This window comes from Mustela putorius, unplaced genomic scaffold, assembly GCF_011764305.1.
Source record: "Mustela putorius furo isolate JIRA1106 unplaced genomic scaffold, ASM1176430v1.1 tig00003853_pilon_pilon_pilon, whole genome shotgun sequence".
Taxonomy (NCBI): Eukaryota; Metazoa; Chordata; class Mammalia; order Carnivora; family Mustelidae; genus Mustela; species Mustela putorius.
The window spans coordinates 30,058,018-30,082,269 of NW_025422005.1; the positions used below are offsets into that span (position 1 = coordinate 30,058,018).

General features: G+C 43.1%; 1 protein-coding gene across 31 annotated transcripts in view; it reads left to right on the forward strand.

The window, feature by feature from the left end:
* Positions 1-23,941, forward strand: part of MACF1 (microtubule actin crosslinking factor 1) — a 337,337-nt gene extending 313,396 nt beyond the window's left edge. For 15 of the 31 annotated variants that reach the window (XM_045064242.1, XM_045064243.1, XM_045064249.1 and 12 more), the window contains 12 exons: positions 2,100-2,220; positions 2,890-3,053; positions 3,602-3,613; positions 4,422-4,584; positions 5,890-6,044; positions 6,891-6,965; positions 8,074-8,091; positions 11,021-11,138; positions 18,272-18,483; positions 18,993-19,103; positions 21,538-21,667; positions 22,481-23,941. In XM_045064242.1, the coding sequence (XP_044920177.1) occupies positions 2,100-2,220; positions 2,890-3,053; positions 3,602-3,613; positions 4,422-4,584; positions 5,890-6,044; positions 6,891-6,965; positions 8,074-8,091; positions 11,021-11,138; positions 18,272-18,483; positions 18,993-19,103; positions 21,538-21,667; positions 22,481-22,737 (1,536 nt within the window). In that variant the 3' untranslated portion in view covers positions 22,738-23,941. The remainder of the gene's footprint in view (positions 1-2,099; positions 2,221-2,889; positions 3,054-3,601; positions 3,614-4,421; positions 4,585-5,889; positions 6,045-6,890; positions 6,966-8,073; positions 8,092-11,020; positions 11,139-18,271; positions 18,484-18,992; positions 19,104-21,537; positions 21,668-22,480) is intronic. The other 16 variants (XM_013045568.2, XM_013045579.2, XM_004740710.3 and 13 more) reach the window with 6 other exon arrangements.
* The last annotated feature ends 311 nt before the right edge of the window (positions 23,942-24,252 follow it).

Here is a 24,252-nt window from a genome sequence, read left to right on the forward strand (position 1 = left end):
ACCCTCCCTCAAGGGGAGGAGCTGATACAGGGCATGTACCCCAGGAGTGGGACTCCTGTGGGCCATCTCGGAAATCAGCCAAAGTTTTACACCTGGGTGCAGAAAGTTCTCTTGCCTGAACCCAGAGATGGGCAAGAGCAGCACATCAAACTAAACTGAACAAAGGAAAGCTCAATTGAGCTGTCTTCGTAATATATCCTCGGGAGGCAAAGATGTTTTCTGTTTTTTTTTTTTTTTTCTTAAAGATTTTATTTATTTATTTGACAGAGCGAGATCACAGTAGGCAGAGAGAGAGAGAGGGAAGCAGGCTCCCTGCTGAGCAGAGAGCCTGATGCGGGACTCGATCCCAGGATTTTGAGATCATGACCTGAGCCGAAGGCAGCGGCTTAACCCACTGAGCCACCCAGGCGCCCCAAAGATGGTTTTTAACCGTGATCATTTACACTGATAACAAGTGTGGATCTTGGTTAATTATACTGTGGATATACAGTCTTTTTAGTATATATAAATAATTAGACCTAAACCTTGAAAACCTCCTGTATTCCTGTCAAGGTTACATACTTTGACACCTTCTCTTCTGAAAGGTTATCTTCATATTCAAGGCCACTCCTCTCCCTTCTGTGATCCCCTCTTTTACTTGTGTCTTCAAGCTCTCCCATTCTCTTTGCTCTTTCCTCCAAACCTTCTAGACATGGTCCTCTCAACCCTGTGTTCCCTTTGAATTACCCTCATTGTTCCCTCCCTCCTTCTTCAAACAAGCTTCTGGTCCCCTGTCTTCTCTGCTTGTTTCCCACTCACTACCCAGGCCCTTGGGGTCTGGCTTCCATCCCAACTAATACTATCCCAGTCACATCCCACTGATGAAATCCAGCTAATGCTTTCAGTCTTCATCTTACTTGACATGTGACAGAGTTGCCTCTTCCTTCTGAAAACTCTTCTTTGGACTCTTGTCCTATCTTGTTTTTCTCCCCTCTCTCTGACTGTTCCTTCTCAGTCTTCTCAGCTGGTTCCTCTTCCTCTCTCCTTGTTAGTGTGTGTTTGCTGAACAAGTTCCATTCTTTACCCTCTTCTCACACAGCTGAGGTCTTACCTAGTCCAACAGCTTCAGCTGCCGCCTGTAATCCAAACCTTTCACATCTATTTCATCTCCAGTACCATTATGTCTTGAAGTCTAGATGTACGATAAACCAGAGGCAGTGCTAAAACTCCATGTTACCTGTGCCACACCTTACCCTCCCAAGCCTGCCTCCTTGTCTACCCACCTTCTGTGATGTGTCCAGGATGCCTGCCTTTCCTATGCCCCCCACATCTGGCCAACCACTGGGCTCTAGCTGTCCTACTTCCAGAATATCTCTTGGTTCTGTCTAGGCCCGCACCATGTTTCGCCTCAGTTACTGCAGTGGTTTCCTAACTCATCCCCCACCATGTTTTGTCTTCTACACTGAAGCAGGAACCATAGCTCTAAAATAAGGATCTCATCAGGCCTCTTCTCTGGATCAAAATCACTCAGTTGCCTTTCATTGCTCTCCAAATAAAATCCCAGTCCCTTAGCCAAACACAAGGCCTTAATGGATCTTTCTCCTACCTACCTCTCCAGCCCTCCATCCTGCCGTTCTTGTGATTGCATCTTGGGCTCAGCCAGTGATCCAAAGGGCCCTGGCTCACTAGACCATCAGGCTCCCTGGATCTCTCTGCACTGTGCCTATTGCTGGGACTGCCCTCTACCCAGTCCTTGGCCAGTTCTTCATCCCTCGCTACTCCGCTGGAGCCCATCTCTGGGCAGCTCTCCTTGGCATCTCGGCCTGTGGGGTGCTCATCCTTGGTCTATTTTTGCCATCCTGGGTGGCATTCATTGCACTGATTTCCTGGTTTTCCTCATTCAGCTGTGAGCTTCTTGGAATCAGAAGCTATGTCTGATCCCTTCAGGTTTCCAGCATCTGATGAAGAGCCTTGCTCAGCTGTGTTTCTTGAAAGGAATGAGACAGTGTACAAAAAGGCATCTCTTCCATCATGACCCTGGGCTTTGTGAGTAAGAAGTTGCTGGATTCTGTCTTAGTCCAAGAAAATGCTGAATTCTGTTCCCTGTTTGTGTTTGACAGACGTTTATGGAGGAGATGACTCGCAAACAGCCTGACGTGGACCGGGTCACGAAGACATACAAAAGGAAGAATGTAGAGCCTGCTCATACGCCTTTCATTGAGAAATCCCGCAGTGGCAGCAGTAGGTTTCTTGTCTCCTGTATTGGGGTGTTTCATTCTGGCTGTTGGAAGATGAGCACTTCCCAAGTCCCTGTCAGTAAACTTCTTTTTGGGGTGCCTGGCTGGTGCAGTCAGTAGAGCATGCAACTCTTGATCTCAGGATCGTAAATTCAAGGCCCATATTGACTGTGGAGCCTACTTTAAAACAAAACAAAACTAAACTAAAACATTTTTTTGAAACTCACTTTTCTTACACTAACACATAGTAACTATATTCCATTTTCATGGACCGGCCTAAAATTTTGAAGTAGTCAGCAGATTGTCTTTGCAGTGATCTTTCTGTTGTTGTGGTCATCAGTGCCAGCTGTTCATATTTGGTTTGCACTCATTTAATTATCAGATAAATCAGTTCCTGTAGAGCCATTGGTTTTTTGGTTGAGTTGACATTTCCTCAGTTTTCTATGGACAGAATAAATGGGAGATAGGAGACAAATACCCGTTGGCTGGGAGGGCGAGCAGTAATTTTGAAATTAGTATGCTTAATACCTGAATATTTCCAGGTCCCAGGTTTCTTTTCACATTTACTGACCAGTTACTGTTTTTTAGTGTCCTGAGTTAACACATATGGCACTTTCTCTTTGTGAACTGACAAAACCAGATTTTCTAATCTCGCAGTTATTTTTCCTTTTAGGGAAGTCCTTGAATCAGCCCACACCTCCTCCCATGCCAATCCTTTCACAGTCCGAAGCAAAAAATCCACGGATCAACCAGCTGTCCGCCCGCTGGCAGCAGGTGTGGCTGTTAGCACTGGAGCGGCAGCGGAAGCTGAACGACGCCTTGGATCGCCTGGAGGAGGTGAGGCCCTGCCCAGCAGCCTTCCCTGAAGGGAGGTGACATCTTACCTTCAGAGGCCCTCTTACTGTGATCTGTGCACCTTGACCAGCTTCTCTAGAAGTAGAAACACACCAGGGTGAGCCAGTACTCTGTCCCTTAGGCCTCCTAGGAGAAAAGCATGTGGGTGAGGAGATGGCTTACAACAGAGTAGACCATAGCACCTAGTGTAGAAAGCAAGCAGGCAACCAGACGGTCCATTTGAGGGCCGGCCTGTGACCCAACCCTCCTCAGCCCCTGGCTGTGGTCAAAAATCAGGAGCATGCCTTCGCAAAGTTACCTCCAAGTGTGTAGCTAATCACAGTAGCCACCATTATTGAGCCCTCTATGTAAAGATCTAAGATACTCAACTATGATATAAGGGTAACTTTTATAACCTTGTTATTCCCCTAGTCGTCACTAATCTATTTTTAAGTATCATTAACCCCCCTAAAAAATATAGTACTACACTTCCTAGTTTCTGAAACCTCTAATACCTTTCATATTTTTTTTATTTATGCGTATCAAAGCAGCTATGCCCGGAAGTGAGTGTTCTGTGTTTTTTGTTGTTATTTCTGTAGGTCAGTTGAGTTTTAAGCATATTTGGCTTTTGGCTTTTTTTTTTTTTTCCCTATTCCTGCCAACTTTGGAGTTTGAAAGACCAGGGGGAAAACTGCTGCACTGTCTCAGTCATTTTGAGTCTCTCTCACTAACATTGTCCAAGCAGCTCAACATCACCTTGCCCACTGCACAGGCCTGCTGTTGTCTGCCAAAGCCAAATATTTCACATGGAAGTCAGACGGGCAGTTTGCCCCCTCTGGTGCCATTCCAAAGAAACATGCTTGCGTGCAGGGTTGGATCGTTAATGCTTCCAGCCAGAACTCGAATGATCTCATCTCAGAAAATGATGGGAAACATGAGCCTTCTGACATGGGCCTCTCTGTGATCATGGTTCTTACCAAATCACAAAAGTAAGGAGTGCTAAGGACTTCTCTTCTGGGATAGAATCCATTCCCTCACGTCTAAGAAGGTGATCCTTTGAAAAAGTGCAAAGGGAAAGCCGGGCTGGCTCCACCCATTCTTGTTCTACGTGCTGCGTAGTTTCTGTGGTGGCCACGCAGTTAACTGTTTCTCTCACTGCTTCATTATGCCATAGCCCATGTAAAGAATCACGGCTTTAAGTGAAGGATCCAGATTGTGCCTTCATCAAAGAGGCAACTTATGGATATCATTGTTGATGCCCCTCTGGAAGGCCTGCATGGCTTTACTGAATGTCTGGAAGTTCGGGTATGCTCTGGGAAGGTTTGAGGGCCAAAATAGTAAGTCTTGTTGACACCTGTGATTTCTTTCTAGTTGAAAGAATTTGCCAACTTTGACTTTGATGTCTGGAGGAAAAAGTATATGCGTTGGATGAATCACAAAAAATCTCGGGTGATGGACTTCTTCCGGCGAATTGACAAGGACCAGGATGGGAAGATAACACGGCAAGAGTTTATTGATGGCATTCTAGCATCCAGTGAGTTCACTCATAGTTGCAAACATGGGTCACACCCAGATTCCTTGCACTTGGTGAAGGCCTGTGATATTCTGGCTAGTCTTTCTGAGGTTAAAGCTGTAGTCTTAAGGAAGAAGTAATGTAACTCCTTATTACTAAAATTAGCCCATCATTTTTATGGAAAGAAGAACTTCATTTTGAAGGAAAGAGGAGCTTCATTTTGCTGGGAATTAAAAAACAAAACAAAACAAAACCGGTCTTGTTTGATAGTATGGCAAATAAAACCTGTTTGAAGTATAGGTTAAGAAGCCAACTTTGTGAATGAGGAGGTTCTAAGTAAAATGAGAAAATATATTTTTCATAATAACAGTTTCTGACATCTGTATAACAGCTTACAAAATACATGATCTCATTTTTAGCAGGAAAAATAATTGAGGCATAAAGTAGTTAAGTAACTTGCCAGGATCACAAAGCACATCTCACACATCTCACAGCTGTGCTGCTTTTTATGGCTGGCCAGGACAGGCCTGTCTGCAGAGGTGATATTTGAGGGAAGAGTTAGAGGCAAGGGGGAACGACAGGTATGCAGCACTGAGGTGGGCGCGAACGTGGCATGTTCTAGGAATAGAAAGATGAACATGGCTGGGTTGTCATGATCTAGGGAAGTGGTAAGAGATGAAGTTGGAAGGATCAGCAGCCAGTTCATGTGTGGCCTAATAGGCCCTGGGGAAGAGAGTAGATCTGATCTCTTACTTACTCTAGAGGCAGTGGGAAACCACCAGAGGTTTTCACGTGAGAAATCTGGCTTATGTTTTAATAAATCACTCTGGCTACTGTAAGTGTTCACACTTCCTTTGGGAAGCAATTTGTCAAGAACCTAAGGCAGTTGCCTAAACATAGAAAACACTTCATCCTATTCCAAATTGTCACTATCCTGAAATCATCGAAGTATCCAACAGTAGATAAGAGTTGATGAATAAATTTTTATGTTGGATGGTAGATCTATGGGTAGTTACAATATTATGTCTTTTGGTATATCTGAAATACTGTTTTGTTTTGGTTTTTTAATTGCATGGAGGAGGAGGGAATCTATAAGCAAAAACACCAAAAAACTTAACAGTGAATAGTCTTCAGGTAATCTATCTCTAGGTGACTTTTTAAAAAAAATCTTCTTTATAACATTTTATCTTCTAAATGAGCATGTATTGCATTTCAGAAAAAAAGCAAGACATAAATATTTCTTCTTTCAAGAAGCATTTGCATGCCCTCCAGCAACCCAAATAAGCCATCTTAGTTAATGTTCCAAATGCGATTATTTTTCTCCAGAGTTCCCTACCACCAAGTTGGAGATGACTGCTGTTGCTGACATTTTTGACCGAGATGGAGATGGCTACATTGATTACTATGAATTCGTGGCTGCTCTCCATCCCAACAAGGATGCTTATCGCCCAACAACTGACGCAGATAAAATTGAAGATGAGGTATGGGAAATTACTGTATTTTGAGCAAACTTTTGACCACAGTGGTTGGGTGCAGTGGCCATATCAGCCCCGTGACTCATCTGTTATAAGATCATTATCTGGAGTCCTGTTTGGGGATCCTCATTTGAAGGATGACACCCCATAGGATCTCTGGCTGTTGAGCTCTCTCTTGCAGTCTAGATGACTTCTCACTCAAAAGACTCAACATCCATGTGATTCCTCCAAAGTTCACAAACCTACACACTCATCCCGGTTCATAGGTACCATGTTGCTTAGAACAGACGCCACTCTTAGTCCTAGGAATCCCACATTAGGATCCAGGGGCAGTGGTCTTCAAAGGAAGCACTTGAGGTGTAAAATGTGAAGTAGTGTTTAAGATGGTGTGTACTCACCAAGCTTTCTGCCTACTTAAGGGCTTTTTCACATTGGAAATCACACTCATCACCTTGAAAATAGAAAATTCATTAGTAACACATGGAGAATCTAGGATTTGTTAATCCAGAAATGAGAGAAATTAGTGGGGCAGGTCGTGAGTATGGCCTGGAACATCCCAGGACTGACTTCTGGAACTCAAAGGTTCCTAGGTGGAAATTCAAATCAGTTCATAATTTGCTTGATTTGATTTGCTTTTGATGCATATTAGCACATTTCTCTGAAGGAACTTCAAAGCAAATGTGTAATGTGTATTAATTTGGAGTAGAGGATAAATGCATGTATCAAAAGCTAAAACACCTCAAAGAAACAAAATGAATAGCTTTCTGCTTACATGTAAAAACCTTTGTTTCTCTAAGAGAAGTCTTGTTTTACCCTTCACACTTTTCTTTTTTTGTTGTTTACAACCAATAGGTCACAAGACAAGTGGCTCAGTGCAAGTGTGCAAAAAGGTTTCAGGTGGAGCAGATTGGAGAGAATAAATACCGGGTAAGGAAGAGAAAACCAGTCCTTTGTGGTGGTGGCCCTTACAGGTAAAAGCAGCCTGACACACAGCAGGCGGGGTGATCCCACCTTTCCGCTGCCAGTGCTGGGAGGACCGGGCCAGGCGGACTTAAGATGCGGTCACTCTCTGGCCCTCATGTGTGGATTCCAAATGTCAGGTGTCCTGTTGAGCTAAGCCTAGTGCCCTGCATAATTCCACCTGGAAAATAGTTCCGTACTTAGCTACAAGTAGCTTGAATGTGAGTTCCAGCACAGGAGACATTTCAAAGTCCTGTCTTTGGCTGACCAGAGTCTTTAGGGAGACGGTGCCACCTGTGCCAGTTATCTAAAGACTAACCCATCACCCCAAAGCGCTGCTCCCAGGCTTGGAGAGGGCTGAAAGAACTCTGTCAAGGTCCCAAGGGACACTCCGGTTGCTCTGAGCTGGGTTACAAATAAGGCCTAGATGGACTAAGGGGACACCAGCTCAGTAGTCTTCCCTGGAAAGCTGTGCTGTGGACATAATTCAACCATGAATTATGCTGTGTTTTAGCTGGTTTTAGGACCAGGGTTAGGGGATAGAAGGGATCTGAAACAACACTTCTAAAATATATTTAGCAGCTTATCCAGATTCTGTCAATTCCTAAGGAAAACCTAGGATTGATAAAGAGGGTTCAGATCATACGGTTATCTGTTGTTAGAAATAAGTTAGAAATAGGTCCATCAGATTAGTACATCAAAATGTCTTCAAAGTACACCAAAACCACCCTGGGCTACTCTTAGCTGGGGTGTATTGGATGACTCTGCCCTGGATCCAGCCCAGGGCATTTAGTAAGTAAATAAAACTGTAAGCAGTCTTGTGCTTGCTTTTTGTTGCTTTTTATTTTCTTGTTGTTGTTTTTTATTGTGAGAGAAATGAATTAATAAGAGAAATCAGTAGAGTGGAAAAGTTAGGTCTTATTAATTTATAAAACCACGCCCCCTGGTAGGACCTTGTGAAGAACATGCTTAAAGACTGGTAATGTGATTGCATGATTTTCATTCCTTAGTGTTAATATGACAAAATGTTCTCTTTTTTTTCTATTTCCTCCATCCTTTACTCTTTTGTCTATAGTTCTTCCTCGGCAATCAGGTACAGTGTGCCTTGCAACATTCTCCTCGGTGGAAATGGTCTGTGTAGCTCATGCTGCCTGTTCTTTGCTGTGGGGAGAGGACATGATCTGAAGCATGCCTGGGTCACATCTGGTTGTCTTACCAAGTGGAGAAACTGCCAGCAGGGCTAATATTATGAAGCTGTCTTAATAGCAGGATATAAGTATTTTTTTTAAAAGGAGATGAAATTTTCCATCCAAAATTAGATTGTCTAAAGCCAGTATTATGCAGGACTGGTTCAGGGGAATTTGAAGCTGTGATATCAATCCATCCCACTTCTTTTTAGAACAGGAAGTCAGAATAGCAAACAGCACAGTTCTGTCTTTTGACAGATAACATAAATTTTATGGCATACATGAAATCAAAAAGACTTGGGGTACTCTGTTCATATACCTTATTTACTTGTATTTATAGCATATTTTATTATAAGGTACCTGAGAACTGAAGTATAGCAATCATGATTTGGTCCTAGCCTGAAGTTGGCTGATTATGTCCAGTTAGCCAGAATCTAAGGGATCAAATTAGACATGCAAGAGGAGATTGAATGCTTTTGACTCCACTTGGTAATTCTAACCTTATAGACCTTTTGAGGGCTCTGGGGTCCTGTGTCTTCAAATGGAAGGAAGTTGCATGGGTAAAGTCTGTCTTGTGATGTGAAATCAGAAACACTAACAGTTGATTTGAGGCCCTCAGTCAGTGTTAAGTCCCAGGCACCGCAGTAATCATTCACTACAGTAATATTCTGGGCCAGTGGGAGGAACAGAGGGTAGAAACAAAAGACAAGAACAGTGAAAGAGGGCTTAAAATATCATTGCAGCACAGTGCTGGGGCATACCTCAAAGCTGGGCCTGTTTCCCAATACCTGCATGTGGGACCCAGGTGTCCTCTGAAGTGGCACTGATGTCCCGTCCAACGCTTCACTGACTGGCAGAGGGTCAGACAAGTTAGTTCCAATGTTGGAACAGAATCACAGGGTCCGTTTTGTGCATGAGGCACCTGCGATCTGAGGGCGCCCATGCTGACAGTCACACAGCCAGTGTCAGAGCCACTGCAAGAACCCGGGTCATCATAAGGGATTTTCCAGTTAAGGGAACCAAAGTTACTGTTGCCCCATGACATTTCTGGCATCTCTGCCTCACTGATAGCCCAGCTCTGCCAGGTTTGCACAGGTTTCCAGTTTTAGGGCTGTGGAAGCCCCTTTTCCCACTCTCATCTTGGCCTCAGCATCCCCAGCCACTTCAGATGCTGGCTTGGATCAAACCCCCTTTTTCCTACAGCTCAGCAGAAAATAGTTAAAATCTTTCACAGAGGGCTTTAGTAAGAAGTTAAGAAGAAGGAAAGATGAGTTAAGTGGAGTATTTCTCAAAGCTGACAGACACATAAGTGACATTAAGGGTAAAGTACTTCTTGGTGTCCCTTCCTGCTTCACTGTGGAGGACATAGAGGCCCTTATTTCTTCCCTCTCCTCACTGATCCACAGAGGACCCTGAGGAGTGACGTGAGTGACTCAGGCCTTCCCTGCACTTGGATGTGGCAGAATTTTCAACCTCTCCCACAGGGCCTCCCTGTTTCCTCTCTTGGGCAGCTCCCTCAGGAGCCAAAGGGGCAGCTTCCTTCCAGGACAGGACATTTATTCCCTCACATCTCTGGGCACCCACTTCAGTGCTTTTTATACTACACCATGCTGTTGCTGTGGTCACTCTGTATAAAATCTTAACAGCTGTGGGAGATGACAGATGTAAGACTCTTCATTTTCAAAGTAAAGGACTGGGGAGTGGGGTGGTGTTTTTTCAGTCCCCTTGCTGTCTATGTGAACAGTGTACTTGAGCCATACAGAGTAATACAGAGAATTACCATAGATACATTAATTTTGAGGGAGGTTGGTTATGTGTCCTTGTGAAACATCTTTTCTGGCATTTTCAATTTTTGTGCCTTTTTTCAGAGTTATGGTTCTCCTTTATAACTTGAGAAATCTTAATTAGCTAATTAGTCCCTTCACTCTTTAACCTACCCCAGCATTCTCCTTGAATTACATAATTTTAGGAATGCTATTTCTCCAACAAATGTTTGATTTTTATTTTGGGATTTCTTCATGATGACTCCCTTTTGTTGCCTCTTACCTTATTTTAGGAAGAGGGTAATTTATGCAGTAGGAAATTCCAGATGTTAGCAGGGATGTTAAAGGAAAAGGAAAACATAAATTTCAGAAAGTCATGCTTATCTTAATATCCCAAAATGATTGTTGAATACTATTTATAATCAAAGTTACATTTTTACATTACAATTTTAATTTTTTCAACTAAATTTTAGTATAAATGCATAGTCATTTGCTCAGCTAAAGAAACTTTTCTGCTTGGTGACATCACAATTAGAGAATACTGAGGGCTTATTTCTGAAAACCTTGTGTGGAAAATCAAATTTCCTTCTAAGCTTGTAATAATAATGATGCTTGCAAGGGTTTCCTTAAGGCTTGAAATAGTTATTTGCTGTTCTCCCTTTACCTTTTGAGCACACTGTATTCAGAAGTTGACATCCACTTTATGTCTACCTTTTATGAAAGTAAATGAACATAACAATTTTATTACTGCGTTTTAATTTGAGCAGAATGTTTAAAAGAATTGAGGTGAGCTAACATTTGTCCTTTGCCCTCCTCCTTTTGGTGCAGGGGGAGGGAGCATGACCACCAAAAGTTAACTTTGTCCCAAAGGACAGACTACCAACACCAGTCTTTACCTTGTTATCTCAGCTTTTCCATATTTTAAATTCTATTGTGAAAAATATCAGATAGTTAAAATTCTCCCCAAACTGTCCGATTGTCATTTGTCTCGTCTGAATACAGTCTGCTGTGGGAAGAAGGCCTCGGCCAGCCCTAAGGCACACTTACTCATCCCTGTCCCCTTGGCTTGCAGTTTGGGGACTCCCAGCAGCTGCGGCTGGTCCGCATCCTGCGCAGCACCGTGATGGTCCGAGTTGGTGGAGGATGGATGGCCCTGGATGAATTTTTAGTCAAAAATGACCCCTGCCGAGGTAAGGAATCTTCCCTGCTTACACAGAGTGTCATTAGTGGGTCTGTTTGGTTTTTATTTTGTTAAGCTGCCCAGATAGCACTCTACCAGCACAGATTAGAACTTGGGGGTATCTGAGTAGAACAGGAAGAGAAAGCAGGAGAGGTTGATGCCGTCAGGCGAGACAGGCTTCAAAGGATGCAGTAACAAGAATTAGGAATTTATTGGGGTCTTCAGATGTTTCAGTTTGAAAGGTGTTCAGTTAACATTAGCCTAGAAGGGAGCCTAATGAAGCCTTGAGGTTCGTGGTTAGTGATCCAGTTTCCCCTGCCTGTAATTCTTATCCTGGAAACCCAGGGAGAGTGTTGAGCCCCTCCCATGCAGGGAAGGACTGGGGGATCTCCCTTGGCTGGGAGAGGGGATAAAGAACACCTAACAGTGAGCCCAGGCACTTGTCAGAGAGTTGATTACCCAACTAAGACCGGGGCTATGAAACACAAGGGGCGGGCCTGCTAGCCCCAAGCAGAAGAAGAGGGGGAACTGAGTATGAATGCTGGCACCTGCAGCTCCAGGCGTGTGAGGTCTGCCACAAGGCCAAGTGATCAATTTCCAATGGCTAAATCCTCCTCAACTGCATCCTTTCCTTTCTCCTGTTAGCCGAGCTGCATGTGGGTACACATGAGGCTCCCCCACTGTTTGCCAGTCTGTCTTTCTTGACCAGTTTCTGCGTTTCCTGCTGTCTCTGTTTCTTTGTGTTTATTTTTTTAATTCTAGTTCACCATCCTGGGAGTAAAATAAAGCGCTCTGATTCCAGCTCTTCGATTTCCAGTCAGTCTCCCATAGGTTGGCTTTTAAGCTTTGTCCCCCTTACCCACACCCCAGCCCGTTGGGAATGGCTTTTGCTTCTTCAACTGTAGAACTTCTTGGCTCTATGGTATCTGCTGCCTTTATGAATGCTTTGAAATAGTCCGGCCATAGCTTTTCTAATTATTAAAACTTGACAGAGCATAGAACACTTCTGTTGAAACAGTACCCATGGAATTTGTGAGTTTCTATGTATTTAACCAACACTTACATAGTTTTTTTAGGCACTACACGCTGTTAAAAGCAGTTGACAGATAACACATTTACACTGCTGTGAGGTATAGATTTTTTACTGCCTCCATTTTACAGAATAGGAAACTAAAGTATAGAAAAGTTAAACAACTTACCTAAGGACAGACAGCTAGTAAATGGCAGACAGGATTGCAGTCCAAGAATAGTGTGGCTCTAAAGTATGTGCTCCTGATCGAGGTGCTCTGTGTCTCAGAGGCTAACATACCCTCCACCCCTTCCTGGGTGTGGATTGCTGGTTCAGCCTGAGTAACTTACTTGGTAAGGCATATTTATAAACCTGGCAGAAATGTTTACAGTTTACAGTACAGTTATATAACTTCTTTGGAAGTGATTTATAGTCTTATTTTGAAGTGTTTAGAGCTAAAGGGTATAGTTCTCACATGAATTCAGAAATGCCATAGCTTCTCTTATTTTAAATGTCATTCTGCATTTACTCCAGCAAACAAAATATAGATAGTGAATTTTGAAAGCACCTATTCTGATAAAAACTTGAAAGGGTTTAATCAGTTTTAGAAGTTACTGTATCTCAAACTAATTTCCTTGATATAAAAGTCCTCTTTCGTTGTTTTATATCAGGAGCAGGAGCCATATATATGGTTTTAACCATAACTCAGTAAAATAGCATTATTCCTTTGCAAATCTATTAGTAAGGTTTTATTTATTTATTTTGTCCTGTATGATTGGTCTAAACAAATAAACAGAAGAGACGTTGCATGTGACATTTTGGAATCTGGATGCCTGTTTGCTGCCTGCTGTACTTGCTCTGTTGACAATAACTTTATGCTGATGGCCAAGGGCAGCACTGCTTGCTTTGTTCTTATGTTAATAGCTAAAAACTAGAACTCCCACCCCCCACACCCAGGAAGTTTGGGAGGGCCATCTAGTACCTATTCTCTATGGAACATAGTAGCCTTTTCAGGATTCCTGGGAGCAAACAAGGTAAGGCTTTCCTCTGTGCCTCTCCAGGAGTGCCCTCCTAGCACCCAGTAATCCTCTTGATTCCCTTGATGGCAGAGTCCCAAACTCCCCGGCGGTCTTAGATGTCATAAATCTAGTGACAAGATGAGTATTTCTAATCAAATAAAAAGTTGCGTGAGGAATGAACACTTGGGCTGGGGAAGATGTACAAAGTGGCTGGGAGGGCATGGGCATCACAAAAAGAGAACGGTTCCCTGAAGCTCTCTGGGATTCTGTGAGGATTCACGTGGCTTCTAGAAGCACCACTTGAGGGAGATTCTGTATTCATTTGTGTTGCATTTCTTTGGCTGTTTGGACCACAGAGAATATTAGACTGAGGCTAGAACACAGGTGATGACAGTTCCTACCAACATGAACACACCTTCCACAAAGCTATTTCAAAATGCAAGGGAAAGCTCAGACGGTACAGTGCTCTAGCCAAATGTGTGAAGTGAAAATACTCAGCTTGGTAGGTTCGTGACACTCCTAAAAGTTGGAGGTTTTAGCTTCTGAATTCATCCATGGTCAAGGAGACCATGATGGTTTGAATGGTGATGAAAAACAAGGCCTAAGAACTAGGTCCATCTTTATCTGAGGGTGTGTTTTTGAGCATTAGACAAGTTAGTTCCCCCAAATAAGTGAAGAGCTAGAAAACTTCATTTATGATGATTGGAAAGACAGTTTGGTTGAGAACTCATTGTTTTTCTTTTTCTTTTTTCTTTTTTTTTTTTGGTGGTAAAAATACACATAAAATTTACCATCTTAACCATTTGGTTCAGTGGTTGTATTACTATCACATATCCATGGAGCTCTTTTCATCTGGTAAAACTGAAACTTTGTACCCATTAAGCAGCTTAGAACTCAGTTGTAACTAGCCAACATCATGTGGCCAGTGTGAGTCCCTTAGAAAATTGGTGGCCCCGGGGCGCCTGGGTGGCCTAGTGGGTTAAGCCTCTGCCTTCAGCTCAGGTCATGGTCTCAGGGTCCTGGGATCGAGCCCCGCATCGGGCTCTCTGCTCAGCAGGGAGCCTGCTTCCCCCTCTCTCTGCCTACTTGTGATCTTTCTCTCTGTCAAATAAATAAATAAAATCTTTAAAAAAAAAAAAAAGAAAAGAAAAGAAAAAGAAAATGGTGGCCCCTTTGGTATTGAAAACCTGAAGTAGTTGCCTTCAGGGCCTGGCCTCCAAGATTGATCTTTAAAAAGTCATGATCAAGTAAGTGCTTTTAGAAGATGCTGGGTGAAAGCTAAGAAGGTTTCTTTACTGTAGAACTTTCCAGAGATTACAAAACGCTGATTGCATTAGGGATCTCCCAAGGGTGAAGGAGTATTTATTGAACTCTTTTTGTAGAAACCCCCTCAAAAACCTTAGTTTGGGAAACTCTGCTGTAAACAGTGGAAGACCTTGGAAGGATTTGGGGCCATTCCGAGCTATCACGTTTTTATTTAGAAATTCCATTTGGGGGGATGAAATGAGAAATGAGACCAATTGGAAGCCATCCAGGGTGGAGGAGATGTTCCATGAATCACGTAAGTGTAAGGGGGTATACGGGGTGGTGTGGAAATGCTCTGGGTGTCCGAGAAGATTTAGAAGATACAATCAGAACAAACTACCATCAGGAGGAAGGGTCCTATGTTGACTTCCCAGTCTCTGGCTCTGATGTCTACTCAGTCATTGGATATAAGGTTCTGACATCCACGCAAGGGTCTGAGCAGGGGATATAATTGGAGTCAGGCAGAACCATATGACAGCAGTGAAGTCACGTGGGTGAACTCGTCACCACCAGGTTCAAAGTTTAAGAGGGAGAACAGGACTGTGAACAGAACTAGGGGAACATCAGTGTCTAAGAATGGGCAAGAAGGAAGAGAAGCAGGAGAGGAGGTGTCCTGGAGCCAAGGGAAGAGAGTATTTCAAGAGGAGAGCAGGTAGTAATCCCCCCAGGTGCAAATTACAACAGCAGAGAGTGGTCAGATTATCAGATTTTTACCTGTACACATAAATATGTGTGCACACATTCTTAATAATACAGAGAGCATTAGCCAGAGTGAAGTAAATTCAGTGTCCTCATACGTTATTTTGGAGAATGTACATTGGTATAAAACTTGAGGGATCGATTGACAAATACAAGAGATCTTATGTATATTCTTTCTCCCCAGAAAATCCACTTAAAGAAATTTATCCTAGGGGAGCCTGGGTGGCTCAGTGGGCTAAGCCTCTGCCTTCAGCTCAGGTCATGATCCTGGGGTCCTGGGATTGAGCCCCGCATCAGTGAGGCTGCTTACCCCTCTCTGCCTACTTATCTTTCTCTCTGTCAAATAAATAGATAAAATCTCTAAAAAAAAAAAAAAGAAGAAGAAGAAAGAAATTTATTCTAAGGAAATCATGGCATAATGCACAAAAACCTTTTACAAGTAGTTTGTCACTACTTGTGACATTGTATACATTGTTTTAAAAATTGTAAGCAAATTAGGGTGCCTGGGTGGCTCAGTGAGTTAAGCCGCTGCCTTCGGCTCAGGTCATGATCTCAGGGTCCTGGAATCAAGTCCCACGTCGGGCTCTCTGCTCAGCAGGGAGCCTGTTTCCTCCTCTCTCTCTCTCTCTCTCTCTGCCTGCCTCTCTGACTACTTGTGATCTCTCTCTGTCAAATAAATAAATAAAATCTTAAAAAAAAAATTGTAAGCAAATTAAAAATACAACATAGGGTTGGTTAAATAAGTTGACATCCATATGATGAAATAACACTTTACAGCTAGTTGAAATTATGTAAGACCTCTCAAGCATGGAGGAATGTTACTGATGTCTTTGTATTTAAGAATATATATGCACAGTTCACACACCAACATTTTAATGGTGATGTCCCTTAGGTTGTCAGATTAAGGACTTTTTCTCTTTGTACTTTTCTGTATATTTCAACCTTTGCACAGTTTAAAGTTATCAGTAATAATTTGCCAGGGAGATTTAGGTGGTGTGAGAATGGGAGCCTGAGTGGGGTGGGGGACGGGTGGAGAACCACTAGTGTAGTTGAGGGTATGAGGAGCCAGGGAGTAGGAAGAGCACTTAGGTGGGAGACGTGGGTTCTAGTCCCAGCCCTGCCACGGCTCTCCTTGACCTCAGCCTCTGTGAGTGCTTCACTTCCTTTGTCTGTGACAGGGACTTCTACCAGTCACTGGTGCTCAACTGCATGTGTCACACTCTGCAATCGGTGCAGTGTGTGGAAAGCTTGATGTCGTTAAATCATGACATGTTAAATACCCCAGCCCTCATCTGAGACACCATTTCAGAGTCTTCCCCTTGTATCACTCTGTTGTTCTTGTCTGTTGTTCTTGGCACAGAAATTAACTATTAAATGTTTACTAAAACTACATGTCTGAAATTCTGTACGGCTCAGGGTCACAAGCAGTTCTTTCAGGGGTAAACCCTCGGCTGAGTCATAATTTTCATTCATCACTGTTATCTTAATGCTTTTGCTGTGTGCCCACTGTTAGGCTGGGCACATTAGCAAACACAAATAAAGAAGTGTAAGTCCTGAATCCAGTTATCAGTGATGGAATGTCTTACTGAAATTTCTGTGTTAGTGCTGAAGGAAGTTCTCTTGAAGAATCATTAGTGTAGACACAGACAAAAGCACGGAGTCCAGAAGATGGATGAGTAGAGTACCCACAGCCAAGGAATGAGCCTCGAGGGGCACATTCTGTTGGGGCCTGAGGAGGAAGGAAACAGCTTAGCATTCACAGACCACCCAGACATTGGGATCAGCCTAAGGAAACAGGCCTGGATCAGGAAGACCTGGTTGGTTACTGAGCCTAGACGGTCATTCCGGTTTTGATATCCACGTCAGCCCTCTTAACCTGACACTTGGAGATGTTTTGTCAATATAGTATATTGACAAGAATTTGATTTAGGAATTTGGAACTACCCGCTTAGACACCCATGCAACCTGATTTAAAATCTGATTCTTTCAAGTAGCAGTTCTCTTGAGGACATGCAGGCCTGAGCAGAAGAGGGAGTCGGCACAGGTACCTCAGATCTGCTAAAGTTGTGGTTCCTGGCCAGAGTGAAAAATACTACATTAGAAAAGAATGACAAACGTTGTGTGTATAACAATTGATTCCCTTTTCCCAAATTTCACCAGCAGTCCTCTTTGTTCAGATCTACTTAGCATAGTCTAAAAAGTAAACAGTATAGGGTGGAAAAGGAGGTAGGAGGTTATTGCAGAATAATACCTTTTGGTGAGAAATAATCTAAGGACATGTTCCAGAGGACTGTTTCTTTTAAGTTAGTAGTATCTTTCACGTTTAACGTTTATGTTGGCCATCCTTGGAGTCTTCTGACCAAATCCAAATTTTAAGTTCCAGTCATACAGCTGCAGAAAGCCATAGGACAACACCTATTGGCCTTCAGAGCAGTTTCCAGATTGTTTCCACTGTGACGTTCCTCCCATTTGCCATCGTCCCTTCAGCTTCTTGTTGCTTTCAGGTTTTGAATTAACGTTTCTCACTGGCAAGTTTTGTGCATGGTCTTGATCTTTCTCTCTCTCCTCCCACATGTATACTTCTTAATGATTTTATCCTGATCTTTCTACTGTCCTGAGTTCCTGGACCCCTTCCCCAGTATAGGGGAATTCAAATAGAATAGTTGATTTCAATGATTTTTCAACACTATTTAGTTACCACGTATCCCGCAAAATCTGAGCAAAAAGTACACATGTACTATGAGAGAGAAAAGAGGGGTTTTGATTTAATGTCTGAGGTTTGTGCACTGCTGCATCTGCTTTCTTTGATGTTGAGTTATGGTGTGCTTGCCCCAGGGGACAGTGCCAAGGCAGGGTCATTACCACAGAATGGCATGGTATTTTGTACATAAAGTTCTTCATCATGACAGACCAAGGGGCTGATCAGTTAATTGTCTGCTGTGGGTCGTAATATGAATTTATTTCTACTTCAGAAGACTCCACAGAGGGCACTACAACAGTAGCCCTTGTAACTGTGATTGTGGGGTCAAGCAGCTGCCTGACCATCAGAGATACATGTTTTTTTTTTAAGATTTCACTGACATTGTATGTGTGTGTTTTTCCTTTTTTTAGCACGAGGTAGAACTAACATCGAACTTAGAGAGAAATTCATCCTGCCTGAGGGGGCATCCCAGGGAATGACCCCTTTCCGGTCACGGGGTCGAAGGTCTAAACCATCTTCCCGGGCTGCTTCCCCGACCCGCTCCAGCTCCAGCGCTAGTCAGAGTAACCACAGTTGTACGTCCATGCCGTCTTCACCAGCCACCCCAGCCAGTGGTACCAAGGTATGTACTGACCTCACTCGTGGCCTTCTTCCTTGTTCCCATATTTCCAGGTGGTCGTTGTGGAGGGTAGCCTCTGAGTACTTTCACAAGGAGAGGGACATGAGGACCTACAGACCAAGCTCTACCTAGACCAGCCTTTCCAGGCCCCAGTTAATAACTGGACCTTTAAGATTTTACTCTGAAGGGCATTTATTAAAATATGAACTCAGATTGTTAAGTAAGAAACACTTTTTGCTATGTCTTTTCCATCCAGAGTTACTAATGTTGGAAACCCAGGCATTATCTGTGCAGCCAAAGCTAACGGTTAAGTTTGTTTTGACGGGCTACTTATGAAGAAAGCTGTTGCCTTTCTGCCTGGTCCCTTTTATCCTGTTGAACTGATGCCTGTTTTGTTTTATTTTCTGTTTCTTTAAAATGCATTGTCTTCTATTTTTCGTGTTCCCAATTTGCTTCCTTTCTGTTCCATTTTCAATTGTTCCCGTCCTTCCCCTTGGATTTCCGTTTCACAGACTCCACTTCAGTTCTCTCGCTGTTATGACAAACCCTGGTTGGTAAACAGTAAAGCTGGCACCCCTGTCAGGGACAGCCATTATCCTGACCTCCAGCTGCCCAGCCCTGAGGTAGAGTATGGTTTTACTGACTAAGGACACAGTCAAGACGAGGCCCTTGCTAATGCCCAGACCTTGATCAGCTACTCTTCCTGACACGAGTCCATGCTCTTTTCCGTCTCTGTGGTGCTTGCTGTCACAGCTGATTCATCTAGACAAGTGTTTTTCAGGGGTTTCTAACTCGGACTCACCAAAATTGGAGATAAATAAGAGATGCCTAAAATCGGATTAGACAGCTTGCTAACAGTCTTTAGAATGTTGGTTTTTTCCAGGGTGATGAACATTGGTCATTCTGGTAATCTGTTTATGGATATTATTTATAAAACTCAGGCCTCTCGGAGTCTCCAAACATGAGCTACACAAACGAGTTATGAACACTTGAAATTCAACTGTGGTGCATGTTCAGCCATGTTCTATCTTTGCTTAGAACAGAAGAATGGCTGGTGTCCCCTGCCCTGAGCCACGTCCCCAGGGTGCTTGGTATCACCAGACTGGTCTGAGGCATGGGTGCTGCCTACTTCAGCCAAGCCCACTATCAGTGGACACTGCTCTGAAGCTCAGATTTTAACTTCTGAATTTCTTGGCCTCATCACTTGGGTATCCGAAGCCTTGATCGGAATACACAGGCTGGCAGTTAAGCATGTTTGAGTGCAGTATTAAAATGCCCAAAGCATTTTTGGAAGAGCAGTGTTTTAGAAACAAATCACCGGCCAGTGGCTTGTCTGATAAGAGGAAGATCTGCGTTCTAGCTCCGGCTGGGAAATACTGGATTCTTGTGCCTCAAAAGATAGCATTGCCTTTAGTCACGCAAAGCTTCCGCCTGAGAAGCGGGAAATGTTAAGAAGCCAGTGCCTGTGAATGGGCTGCTGCTTTGGGATTCATCTGCTCCAAGCTAAACCTCCAGTTCAGAAATCTGTCCAGTTGAGAACATAATCTGGGGACCTCTTGGCACCAGAACCCCAAGACTCAACATGCTTATCTTGCATATCTTCTTCCTTAATGGCTCCAGTTTCATGAAAGTATGGAACATTCTTTAAAATTTTAAATGTTTTAATTATGAAGTACAAAAGACTCACAGGATTCAAATAGGCCAGGCTTTTTGTTTTGTCTTAAGGTTTTACCTTTCATTTTGTTGATTTCGAGGTTTCACCTTTCCTTACCTGTGGGTGTTGTACAGGCCGTGTCCTGACGTGGACTCCCAGCCCAGGGGCTCCAGGGCTGCAGTCTTCCCCGTGGCCGCACGCACAGCGGTAGCTTCTGAAACTGGTGCTCTTACTCCTCTGTGGGCCAGGAGGGTTTGTGCGTGAACATTAATCACTTTCTGCGGCTTCTGCTTCTTCTTTCTAAATTAAAGAAATACAAGAAACACAATGAAACGGGTTGCTGTACTCTTTCCATTTGTATAAACATCTTAAAGGTCCTGGAAAACAGTTTACACAATTGATTTCAAAGAAGAATTAGAACATCGTGTTGTGGCATGAGTGGTATTTAAAATAGACTTAAAATATTCCTTCTCCAAATTAAGTCTACTACTATCTTTTTAAAAAAGGCAAAAAAAAAAAAAAAACCTCAAGTGGGAAATGTTGCTCCTCTCGGTAGCAGTAATAATATATATTTATCCAGCTCTTTTTCCACTAGGAAGTACTTCTACACATGATTTATTCATTCAGCAAGTTTTTATTGAGCCCCTCCTCTGTGCCAGACACTGTTTGAGGTGGTGAGGATGTGACCATGAACAAAATAAAGCTTAGACTTGAATGCAGGTGAGGCTGCAAACAAGGGTGGGTGTACCAGATCGAAGCAGGGGAGGAGTGCAAGATGGGGTGGCACTTTAGTAGTGTGGCAAGACCTCTCTGGCCTTTCTAGCCACGCCGCTAGAAGGAAACAGGAGTGAGCCACACCCACACACATATGGGGTAGCCCACTGGATTGAACAAGAAGGAATGTGGTTATCTGCATTTCTTTGTGAGGAAATAGATCTCAGCTTGACTGAAGTTCATGCAGTCCTGCATCTATTGAGATAGGGTTGGAGTGATCGCTGCATCTCCATACTAAATGTTTACGGTGTGAACCCATCTTTCAAGTTTTTAACCCCAACACTTTGACACTTGTGAATATTTGGACTTTTTTTTTTTTTTTTTTTTTTTTTTTGCCATTTCTAGTAGAAATTTGTCAGTGACATAAAATTTGTCAGTAGATATCTAGTAGAAGTTTAGAAGACATTGTAAAATTCCAAATTGGAACATGAGACCTTTTGTGGAGTACAATTATTAAAATATATACCCGAGGACACTTTCAAAATAAATCTTTTGTTTTCCTGGACTTTTAATTTGCTTTCCAATCAATTAGATGTGAGGAGGCTTAAGTAGACCCTTTAAAATTGAATTTCAAAAATTTTATCTAGTAAATATGACCTTTTATTTTATTTTATTATTATTTTTTTAAGGTTATTCCATCAACAGGCAGCAAGTTGAAACGACCAACACCAACTTTTCACTCTAGTCGAACATCCCTTGCTGGTGATACTAGCAATAGCTCTTCCCCAGCCTCCACAGGTGCCAAAACAAATCGGGCAGGTAAGTACCTACCCCTGTTCATAGGTTTTGGGGTGAAAGGGGAGGGGGAGTGGCCAGGCTGAGAACTGGAGAACAGCAGTCTCCGAGCAATGCCCTACTGCTCTCCAGGGAGCAAGTGATGAGAGATGCACTCGATGAGTGCATCTCCAGAGAGGCCCGCAGATTTGTTGCTGCTCTTTCCTTTCCCTACCACCATTGTAGCTAGCTATAGCTATGCCTTCTCAGAGCAGAGGCTTCCATGGCTAAAGCCAACCCCCCTGTTTTCTAATTAGGAATGACCATATTTGAGAGACTGTAGAAGGCAAGAGAGGGGCCTTCTGAAATGGGCCTTCCTCAGAAGGCCATTCAGTTTTGAGACTGGCAGTTTGCTAGTAATTTTTTCCAACACTATGATAGCTGCTGGCAAGCTGAGAAAGTCATCACCTGTTGATGTTCCTCATGGGAGCCTAGGAATTGGCCTCATTTCTGGCACGCTTTTCACCCGGCCCTGATGCCCACCCCCTCTAGCAGGCTCTCTGCTATGCCCAGGAGACTGAGCAGTCCTGCTCAGTGCCACTTGGGGGGGCCACACAAGGTCACTGTGCTCCTGAGAGAAGGCAGGCTTCTCAAGGAGAATCACAAAGCCAGAAAAGGTTTCAAGCCACTGTTGTGTAGGTGGGGAGATAGGGGTTCCAGAAAGGCCCTGATTTGCCCAGGGTCACATGGCAGATCAGGTGGTATTAGAATCAGAGCCCCAACCTCTCATCACTCTTCTCGCCACCCCCCACCCCATGTTGTCTCTATTAAGTCTGCTGCTTTATTCTCGAATTCCAGACCCTAAAAAGTCAGCCAGTCGTCCTGGGAGTCGGGCCGGGAGTCGGGCCGGGAGTCGGGCCAGTAGCCGGCGAGGAAGCGATGCCTCTGACTTTGACCTTTTAGAGACACAGTCTGCTTGTTCAGACACTTCGGAGAGCAGCGCCGCAGGGGGCCAGGGCAACTCCAGGAGAGGGCTCAACAAGCCTTCCAAAATCCCAACCATGTCTAAGAAGACCACCACTGCCTCCCCCAGGACTCCAGGTCCCAAACGATAACACTGTACAAGCACCCCCAAGCCTCTATCCACTTTGAAGCCTGCTCCGTACATTGGGTGTATATTTATTCTGAACAGGAGAAGTTATATTGTTAAAAGTGTAAAAGAATAATTGTGTTATGAAGCTGCCTTATTTTTTTTTTCTTTTTGTAAGTTACTATTTTCATGTGAATATTTATGTAGATAAAATTTGCCTCCTGGTAACCCTGTAATGGATGGGGCCCAGAAATGAAATATTTGAGAAAAACAAGTGAGAAGGTCAAGATGAGAATGTGTATTAAAAAAAAAAAAAAAAAAGGCTCTAAATAGGGTTTCTGCGCGGTGCAGGGTTGTAAACCTGCTTTATCTTTTAGGATTATTCCTAAATGCATCTTCTTTATAAACTCGACTTGCTGTCCCAGCAAGATAAATTATATTAAAAAAAAATAATAAGAATCCTGCAGTGTTTAAGGAACTCTTTTTTTGTAAATCACAGACACCTCAATTAGCAAGAACTGAGGGGAGGGCACTTCTGCTTTTTCCAATGTTTTTAATGCTGTGTGATTTTAGCTAAAGAGAGGGAACCTCCTCTGGTAATGTTTGCACATGATCAGCAAAAGGAATTCATTGCAATACTTTGAATCCTGTCTCAGTACTGGGTGTTTAAAGGTCAAATAGCTGCTAGAATTCAGGGGTAAATACGACTGTTCAGAAAACATGAAAACATTGGGGTTTTTAAGAGTCCTGGTTTGTAATGTCCTATCCAGCCCAGCCACCAATAACTCCTATGCTCACCGGGACCCAGGCCCTTGGGAAAGGGAGACTCCTTGGTGGCACTGTGAATTACAGATTTATCTGCATTTTTGCTATTTATTTAAATGGTCGATCAACTTCCCACAAACAGGAATGAATTCCACGAGCCTATTCTGAAAATGTGGACATAAAACAAACACTTGCTCGTCCTTTAAAGGAGTTCACCAGCACACTTGTTAACAAGTCCCGTTTGCTTCCGTCTTTTTTTGTGAGTAATAAAGTCAACTGACCAAGTGACCATGAAGAGGGGCTGTCTGGGGCTCCTTTTTTTAGCTGCTGTTCCTCTTCAGCTCCGACCATGTTGCTGTGTGATTATCTCAATTGGTTTTAATTGAGGCAGAAACTGAAGCTCTACCAATGAACTGTTTAAAAACAAGACACACTTTTGTATTAAAATTGCTTGCAGTAACAAATTTGTATTTCCTGATTTTCTTCTCAACTATTACCTTAAATTAACTTGTTACCCTGGGTATGATTGTGTTTTAGGTACTTAAATGCATTATTCAAATCAAAATATCTTGGTTGATAAATTATGGAGCTCACTAATAGATATTTTTTTCTTGTTTATTTCATCCTTGTTGATTTTAACAAAACAACAAAGAAATCATCAGGCTATTGCTAATGTAGATCTGTGGGGAATCTGCTCCACTTAGCTGATCACACAAATAACAATATGTAAGAAAATTTTGGTATTAGAAATCACAAAGATCCCAGGGTTGAGAGG